The sequence below is a fragment of the Nicotiana sylvestris genome, chromosome 10 (assembly GCF_000393655.2).
Source record: "Nicotiana sylvestris chromosome 10, ASM39365v2, whole genome shotgun sequence".
NCBI classification, from domain to species: Eukaryota; Viridiplantae; Streptophyta; class Magnoliopsida; order Solanales; family Solanaceae; genus Nicotiana; species Nicotiana sylvestris.
Window position 1 is genome coordinate 109688054 of NC_091066.1, and position 9837 is coordinate 109697890.

The 9837-nt window shown below is 38.3% G+C and overlaps 1 protein-coding gene across 1 annotated transcript; it reads left to right on the plus strand.

Moving 5' to 3' along the window:
* The first annotated feature begins 4324 nt into the window (after positions 1-4324).
* On the plus strand, positions 4325-7502 carry LOC104210169 (uncharacterized). Its single transcript, XM_009758988.2, has 6 exons — positions 4325-4841; positions 5142-5304; positions 5385-5561; positions 5637-5720; positions 6553-6634; positions 6949-7502. Exons 1-6 carry the CDS (start codon positions 4567-4569, stop codon positions 7398-7400), a joined length of 1233 nt encoding a protein of 410 aa, XP_009757290.1. The 5' UTR covers positions 4325-4566; the 3' UTR covers positions 7401-7502.
* Positions 7503-9837: the final 2335 nt, after the last annotated feature.

Genomic DNA, 9837 nt, shown 5'->3' on the forward strand with positions numbered 1-9837 from the left:
GTGGAGACCTCGGATGGAAGATCTCCTCAGTTGTAAAGATTTGTTTGATCCCATAGAAGCAAAGGGTAGGAACCCCGATTCCACCAAAGAAGCAGAGTGGAAGAAATTAAACAGAAAAACTATCGGTCAAATTCGACAATGGATTGACGATAGCGTTTTTCATCATGTTGCACAAGAGACAGATGCGTATGCCCTCTGGGTGAAGTTAGAAGGGATGTATCAAGCCAAGACCGCTAGGAACAAAGCCTTGTTGATGAGGCGTTTGGTAAATTTGAAGTTAAAGCACGGAACTTCAGTTGCCGAGCATACCAGTGAGTTTCAGAGCTTGATAAATCAATTATCGTCTGTTGACATGCCGCTCGGGGATGAGATGCAAGCCCTACTACTTCTTAGTTCTCTTCCTGATAGTTGGGAGACGCTGGTAGTCTCTCTCAGTAATTCAGCTCCTAGTGGAAATCTGACCATGTCTATGGTTAAAGATGCCTTATTTAATGAAGAAGCCAGAAGAAAGGACATCGATCATGGTGAGTCGCATGCCCTTATTACAGAAAGAGGGAGACAACAAGAAAGAAGTCAAGATAAGAGGAGAGGCAGAAGCAAGAGTAGGGGAAAATCCACGGATGGTAGGAAGTCATCATATGCGTGCTACCACTGTGGAATAAAGGGCCATTTAAAGAAGAACTGCAGAAAATTGCATAAGGAGAAGGAGCAGTTGAAGCAAAAGGATGGAGATGCATTAGTCACTACCCACGGAGAGGTAGCCATTTGTTCCATCCAAGAAGAGACATGCCTTCACGTCTCAAGTCAAGAAGAAAACGAATGGGTGGTAGATACTGCAGCATCATACCATGCCACATCCCGAAAAGATTTCTTCACAACATACAAAGCAGGAGACTTTGGAGTAGTGAAGATGGGGAACACTTCTTCCTGTGTGATAGTTGGAATTGGTGATATCAAAATACAAACAAATATCGGGAGTACAATGATATTGAAGGATGTCCGTCATGTGCCAGATCTTCGTCTAAACCTAATATCAGGTATAGCTCTTGACAAACAGGGCTATGAAAGTTATTTCGGAAAAGGCACATGGAAATTGCTGAAAGGGGTTATGATTCTCGCTCGAGGACATATTTGTGGCAACTTATATAAAACTCATGTGAAGGTATGTTCAGACAGCCTCAATGTTATGGAAAAAGAGGCGTCTCAAAACCTGTGGCACCAGAGACTCGGTCACATGAGTGAAAAGGGGATATCAATTCTAACGAAAAAGCAGCTTATCAGAATGGACAAGAATGCTGCTTTAGACCCTTGTAATCATTGCTTATTCGGAAAGCAACATAGAGTCTCTTTTACATTTTCTTCAACCAGAAAATCAGAGTTACTCAGTCTGGTACACTCTGATATTTGTGGTCCCATGGAGGAGAAGTCACTTGGCGGCAATAGGTATTTTCTGACTTTCATTGATGATGCTTCTCGAAAGGTGTGGGTGTACTTCTTAAAGACAAAGGACCAGGCTTTTGATTATTTCAAGATATTTCATGCCATGGTAGAGCGTGAAACGGGAAAGAAATTAAAATGCCTTCGCTCAGATAATGGAGGCGAGTATACTTCCAAGGAGTTCGATTCCTATTGCAAGAGATAAGGGATTCGACATGAAAAGACGGTCCCACGCACCCCACAACACAATGGAGTAGCCGAGAGAATGAACCGGACAATTATGGAAAAAGTGAGAAGTATGATCAGTATGGCAAAGCTGCCTAAGCCATTCTGGGGAGAAGTTGTTCGCGCCGCTTGCTACCTAATCAACCGGTCACCATTAGCCCCGTTGAATTTTGAGGTTCCAGAGAAAATATGGTCGGGTAAGAATCCCTCATATTCTCACTTAAGGGTATTCGGTTGTTTAGCACATGCACATGTATCCAAGGAGCTCAGGAAGAAGCTTGATGGTAGAACTATACCATGTATCTTCATAGGCTATGGAGATGAAGAATTTGGGTATAGATTATGGGATCCAATACAGAAGATGGTGATCAGAAGTAGGGATGTTGTATTCCACGAAAACCAGACAATTGAAGACATTGAAAAGCCCACAATGTCTTATGAAAGAGGTTCCAGTGCCCAAAAAGTTGGTCCAGATCCACTACCATTGCAGTTTGACACAAATAGCATGGGGGAGCATGAAGCAGTACCAGAAGCAGAACAGGAGGATGTTTGGCAGGGGGAGGCACAAACCCCTCAGGAAACTACAGAACCATCACAGGGGAACGATGATGGTACACATCCTGAAGCTAATAATCAACAACCTCGTCGATCTGAACGAGGTCAGATTCCATCAACTCGATACCCAGAAACCGAGTATATTCTACTTTCTGAAGATGGAGAACCAGAGAGTTTCCATGAAGCTATATCTCATACGGATAAAGAAAAATGGCTGCAAGCAATGACCGAAGAGATGAACTCTTTACAGAAAAACAACACTTATGAGATTGTGAAACTTCCACAAGGTAAGAAGGTACTGAAGAATAAATGGGTATTCAAGTTGAAGAAAGATGGCAGCGGAAAGGTGGTGAAGCACAAAGCCCGGTTAGTAGTCAAAGGATTCCTACAGAAAAAGGGAATTGACTTTGATGAAATATTTTCACCAGTTGTAAAATTGACTTCAATCCGCATCATCCTTGGATTGGTAGCCAGTTTGAATTTGGAGCTTGAACAAATGGATGTCAAGACAGCATTTCTTCATGGTGATCTAAATGAAGAAATCTATATGGAGCAGCCGGAAGGTTTTGAGGTTTCAGGAAAAGAAAACCTCGTCTATAAGCTTACGAAAAGTTTATATGGCCTAAAGCAAGCACCGAGGCAGTGGTACAAAAGGTTTGACTCATTTATGGTAAGTCAAGGATATAAAAGGACTGCTGCAGATCAGTGTGTTTACATTCAGAGATTTTCGGATGGCAATTTTGTTGTACTTCTACTTTATGTAGACGACATGTTGATCGTCGGACAAGATGCAACAAAAATTAGACAGTTGAAGAAAGAACTCTCTAAGTCCTTTGAAATGAAAGACTTAGGTCCAGCTCAACATATTTTGGGATTGCAGATAACTCGAGATAGGAGAAACAAGAAGTTATGGCTATCTCAAGAAAATTACATTGAACGGGTGATCAAACGGTTCAATATGAGTAATGCCAAACCGGTAGGTGTCCCTTTGGCAAATCACTTCAAGTTGAGCAAGAGTTTGTGCCCCTCATCCAAGAAAGAGATTGAGGAGATGTCTACAATTCCATATTCTTCAGCAGTTGGAAGCCTGATGTATGCCATGGTTTGCACGAGGCCAGATATCGCACATGCGGTAGGTGTGGTAAGTCGTTTTCTTTCTAACCCTGGAAAGAAACATTGGGAGGCAGTTAAGTGGATTTTCAGGTATCTTAAAGGTACTTCAAAATCAAGTCTGTGCTTTGGGGGAGCTGATCCAGTCTTGGAAGGCTATACAGATTCAGATATGGCCGGAGATCCTGATGGAAGAAAATCAACCTCAGGATATGTTTATACTTTTGCAGGGGGAGCTGTGTCATGGCAGTCAAGATTGCAGAAGTGTGTTGCACTATCCACAACTGAAGCAGAGTATATTGCTGTAGCGGAAGCTGGAAAAGAAATGTTGTGGCTAAAGCGGTTTCTCCAAGAACTAGGGATAAATCAAACAGAGTATAAGATACATTGTGATAGTCAAAGTGCAATTGATTTAAGCAAAAACTCAATGTATCATTCTCGGACAAAGCACATCGACATTCGCTATCACTGGATACGCGAGGTGATGAATCAACAACTGTTGAAACTAGTGAAGATCCATACGAAGGAGAATCCAGCAGACATGTTAACAAAGGTGGTCACTCAAGAAAAGTTAGAGCTGTGCAGAGACATAGTTGGAATAACTTTCAAATAGTAGCTGCGTTGGAATGCAGCTGAAGGGGGAGAATTGATAAGTTCAGCTGCTGCCAACTACCAATTCTAGAAGCCCAACCCATTCTAGAAGCCACCATTGTTGAAGCCTCCATTGTTGAATGAAGAATTCAACCACCAACCACCTTCTTTAAGGCTATAAATAGAGCCTTATGTTTTACACAGAAACATCAATCCAGAGAGATTGAAATACAATCCAGGAAGAGATTGTGAGAACAAAAAGAGAGTTTGGTGAGGTTTTTTGTAGAGAGAAATTCTTGGTGTAAATTCTCTATAATTCTATTCTTGTGAAATAGAGTTGTTTTTCCTCCCAAATAATCTTCATATTGATCCGAGAATCACAACAGCAGCGCCAAAACAACTCCTCATCAAATCAACTGCATCCACAATCTCCAGAAACCCACTACCACCTTTCATGTCATTTTCATTGTTATCACAAAATCTTGGGGCGAACTTGTCTCTTTTTTCCTCTTCTTAATATCTTCCTTTCTAATTTGTTTATTTCTTCTTCATCTTCTTCTTCTTCTTAATCTTCTCTAGATCTCCGCCAAAGGTTTCCATTTCACAATCTGGATTCCACATAACTGTTTTGTTTTCTGAGCCAGTAGTATGGCTTTAGTTGAGGAATTTTTGGATATATTTGGAAGATCAACGATAGGGGCAATATTTGTAGAGATGGTGTTTTGCCTAGGTCCAGTTTGGATCGCCTTTTTTGTTGGTATCGTAGTAGGATGGTTTTGGAAACCCAAATGGGCTACCTTGGGGAACCGTAAATTTGATTTTTCAATGCCTTCTTCGCCTACTGCTTTGGTTCTTTCTCCGTCAAATAGCTCAGAGAATGAACACTTTGCATCATCCCCCCAATATGATTCTGCTAAGAGCCGGTAAGTTCTTTTTCATTAACTAGTACGTACTTTTTTTCTTTTTGTTGGATTTAAATAATCTACAGCATATTTTGCAGGTTACTTGATTCAAAGTATTTGTTATAGTGAGTTACACGTCAGTGTATTGAAGTTAAATAAAATTTAAATAAATTCAATTTGAAGCTTTCTGTTTGTTTTTGGTGTGTAGTGAATGTTGCCTAATAATTACTGAAGATGCCAATTAAGAATGACTTGAGCAAGACTTTTGTGTAGATTTTATGTGGGCATTTTTCATTTCTTTGTTTTGCTTTTTTTGTCTAGTCCACTGCAGCAGAACAAGTTTGAGAATTTAACAGTAACGGATGAAGATTTTGAGCATTTGTTTCAGCTTGTTGAGAAGAAAGATGGAGGACCCCCTTGGAAGCATATGATGGATCGTTCAGTCCCTCATATGAGCTACCAAGCTTGGCAAAGAGATCCAGAGGTAGCTAATCATTTGAACGTCATTATGTTTCTTTTCATTTTTGCCTGAATTGCTAATTGGTCTCTTTATTGTTTGGTCAGACTGGTCCACCTCAATATTGCAGCAGAACTGTGTATGAGGATGCAACACCTGAGTTGTTGAGGGACTTCTTCTGGGATGATGAGTTTCGACTGAAGTGGGATGACATGATTGTAAATGCTGAGACAATCGAAGAATGCCCCACAACCGGAATGATGGTAGTACACTGGGTGCGAAAGGTAAAAGGAAGCTGTTATAAACGCAGTATTCTATTAAGCTTGGAGTACTTACTTTATCAAATGCTCCTTGTGCAGTTTCCATTCTTCTGCAGTGATAGAGAATATATAATTGGCCGTCGAATATGGGATTCAGGGAGGTCATATTATTGTGTAACAAAGGTACAATACTCATTCTCTTCTTGTCTTAGTGTCAGAGCAGCATTCTGAGTTGAGCTTCATTTATGCTTATTGCTAGCTCAAGCTGCTTTGTATGATTTAGCTCAAACTAGGTTATTCATGACAGGGTCTTTTCTTGGTTTTCTCTCATAAAGCGTCTGGAAGTTGGGAAATAAGATGGACATTTAGGACAACTATTTTCCATCATGGATTAGTTTCTCCAGAGTTCACTAACAATTAGATGTACATAAAACCCATAAGAACTAACTCAATGATGGATTAGAATAATTTTTGCTAGGACTTCATAATAGGCAAGAGGCAGCTATTTGTTTCTTTGTTCTAGGGACTGAGCTCTGGTGGCATTGAAGCCTAAAATGGTGCTTGAAAGAAAGCTACCATATTTCATGGAGTTGCAGGACCATGTGAAATGGAATAGTAACTAAGGAATTTTCATGAAGAATGCAACTGAACACTTTACCTTGTGTGATTTTTTCACTTTCACCGCCTTTCCCTTTTTCTTGACTATGCTGTTACAATATATGGAAGGTGGATGACGGTCTGGAGAGGCATATAAAAGATAAAAAAATATATTTCTCACCTCAAACCCTAAAGACCTTTAACATGTGAGGCTTTTGTTTCTCACATTATATTGCCCTCATCTTTCTTTTCAACGTGTTTCAAGCTGCTTCCTAACCCCGCAATGTGATAACCGATGCATGACTTTCCACAAGCTTTTGTTCCTAGTTTTATGTCTCTCCCACTTTATATTTATGTTAATTATTCTGTATTTTGAGGTCCTCTTTGGGTATTGATTTGCCTTCTGATTGTGTACCAGGGAGTGCCATGCCCTTCTATTCCCAGGAAGGACAAACCAAGACGAGTTGACCTGTATTATTCAAGTTGGTATATTGGAGAAGGTACAACCACTTTAGCATCTTCTTGCTTCTCTTCCCCCCTCCCCCCCCCCCCCCTTTTTTTTGTGGGGTGTGGGCAATGTTTCCGATGCATTTGCCTCCCTAATAACCAACCTATATCCATGAATCAGAACAAGCATGCACTTTCTCCTTGGATTGTGACAGGTGAATGATGGGATTGACATGTATTCCTTATCAAACTTCAAAATTATAACTTTGAACGAGTATTACTAACTAGAGTTTGCTTGTTATAAGTCATAGTATGTTGAGTCCAATTTCCCTTTTCTAAGATACTTGCATTACGGTGCATGAAACAGTGGAATCAAGTAGAGGTAACAGCCAGCCGACGGCATGTGAAGTGATTCTATTCCATCATGAAGATATGGGCATCCCATGGGAAATTGCAAAATTTGGGGTAAAGCAAGGTATGTGGGGAGCTGTGAGGAAGATTGAGCGGGGATTCCGTGCCTACCAGAAAGCTAAAGCATCTGGCTTGAAAATATCTCATTGTGCTTTTATGGCTAGAGTTAATACAAAAATTGATCGAGAATACTTGAAGTCAATGGAAGATGATGAGGACTCATCTGAAACTGAATTGCAAGCTTCACCTGCAAAACCTGAGGGCATGAACATACCAAAGCTGATTATCATTGGTGGAGCTGTGGCAGTTGCTTGTACCCTTAATCAAGGAATCTTACCCAAGGTGCTTTTGTTTAATGCTGTGAAAAGGTTTGGAAATATAGGAAGGAGAGCATGTCCAAGGACATGACATTTGATTCATGCGTGCATTGCGCATTTGTTTTTTCCCTGTTTAAGCATTCACTTTTAAGCTCTTTATATATTTAAAACAAGCAAGTGTTATTTTGTCCAAGCGAGCCTGCTGTTGTCATCGTTTGTGCTCTATCAAGTGATATCATACGCTGAAAATTTAAAGAAAGATACAAAATGAAAAAGAACTAGATATCTCAATACATGTATTAGACGAGTAAAACGGCAAAAAAATCCATTTTCATCAATGAAGTTCCCCGTTCTGTTAGATTCTATTACTGACATTGCATAACAAAGACAAAGTATAGTATGCTTTACACCTGTAATTTAGAGGTATTACTTTCAATTTTGTAAGGGGAAATTGCTGAGCTCACAAAATTTGAAGGGGCTTTGGCTATACAAAGGCGTACAAACCCCACTCACCGTACGTCCTGCGATTCAGTCCCAACCATGGGTAAAAACACTAAACAGTTATTTTAACTCTGTTCGCTCAACCTAAGGGAAAAGGCATAACATCCCCCCCCCCCTCTCCCCCCAACTTGTCTCGGATTTTCAGTTATATACTTATTCTTTGCGAGTTTTTACACCCTTGAAAGGCCACAAACACATACTATATGTTGATCATTTGAGCACGTGCGACGTACATTTCATTAGGAAAAAAAATTCTATCTTTTCTTATTATTTCCCTTGTTTTTTGTTTAACTAGTCTCTCGGTACGCGCATTGCGTATGCATTTCATCTAAAGGAACACAAATTTTAGAAAATCACATAAATATTATAGTTTATAAAATATGAAATTTAAATCTAATAGATTTTTTTAAAATGCTAATTTCATAAAATGCTAATTTCAGTAAAAAGTATCCCGACAGACAGATCAAAGTTGCGTCTTAATATCTTGCATGTTGGCCTGAGTCTAAAATCTTACTGGATTTTAATTTCTTTTACCATTCAAGATTTGGGCACTGTTTTTTTTTTTTTTATTCTTGTTTGTTTATGTGTTATAAGAAAAGGTTCATAAAAAAACTAATGACACATTTTATTCCACTCAAATAGAGATAATGGGAAATAAAAAGGCATGGACTTATTTCTAATTCGAGCCTCATAATGTTGATTAGTCTTTTAACAAAAATTCTGCAATAGGAAACCAAAGAATTTTATATGATATTTCTCAAGTGATTAACACACATTCTATGAACTACTGAAAAGTAAAAATACAAATTTCACAATAGAAAAACAAAGAATTTTATATGATATTTCTCATAGTAACTAACATATATTTTATGGACTATCGAAAAATAATTTTTTAGTTAAAGATCCGATTTGAAATAAAACGTAGTTTTAAATTCTAGTCATTTGCTTTAGATATAAATATTAATAAATTAACAATATTTTACCGGATTACTGTCTCTCTTATTAATGAAAGCATAGGGTAGAACAAACATGATAAGAATTGTGGTTTAGTTGTTGATTTAGGGATGTTAGTCGTTTTATATTTTTTGTTTAATCATTTAAATAAGATAACATTTTAATGGATTGTAAAGTACTTAATATAGAAACTTCATACCTAGTTCAAATAAGGAATGATTGAATAAAAAAGAATTAATTATGTTAAAATTTATAAATATTTGAAAGTGCTTTGCACATTTACTTTATCAATGAGTATATAATTTTAAAAAATCATATAATTCTTGTTGAATAATATATTTTTTAGTAATAACATAAATAAAATAAAAAGTAGTTCTTGAAAAGGATGAATACTGATTCTATTTAATTAAAGAAAGAAATTGTGTACCTCAGAAGCCCTTGTATACCTTATTGTGATTTCTAACTTTTGCGTTCAATTACCAAAATTTATATGATTTTATGTCACGATCCAAGCCCCGCTCCGGTCGTGATGGCACCTCTCGTGAAGACAAGGCCAGCCAACAAACTCATATCACCTTTTCAAAAATAGTTAAACATTAATAAAGAGTTTAAATATGATTTAATGATATAATTAACGGAAGCACAACCCGACACAGCCCTAACCGGGGTGTCACAAGTCACGAGCATCTACTAGGGTATAAATACAACTGAAAGCCTGGAGTGTACAAATACAGACTAATGAAATGAGGAGAGAGAAAAGCAGTGCTGCGAACACCGACAGCTACCTTGCTAAACCCTGATGACTCTGCCTCCGATCAGCCAAAACATATCTAAATCTGCACACAAGGTGCAGGGAGTAATGTGAGTACTCCGACTCAGTGAGTAATAATAATAAATAAAGACTGAAAGCAAGAAATCACGCAAAAACACAAGGTATTCAATACTGAAGCAGTAAAATCACTTTAAACATTAAAGCAGTGAGAAATCAAGTGAAAATCCTTTTTTTCCAACAAGTAAAGCAAGTAGTTTACAAGTGAGTAACAAAAATGATAGAAATGTAAACAGCCCCTCGG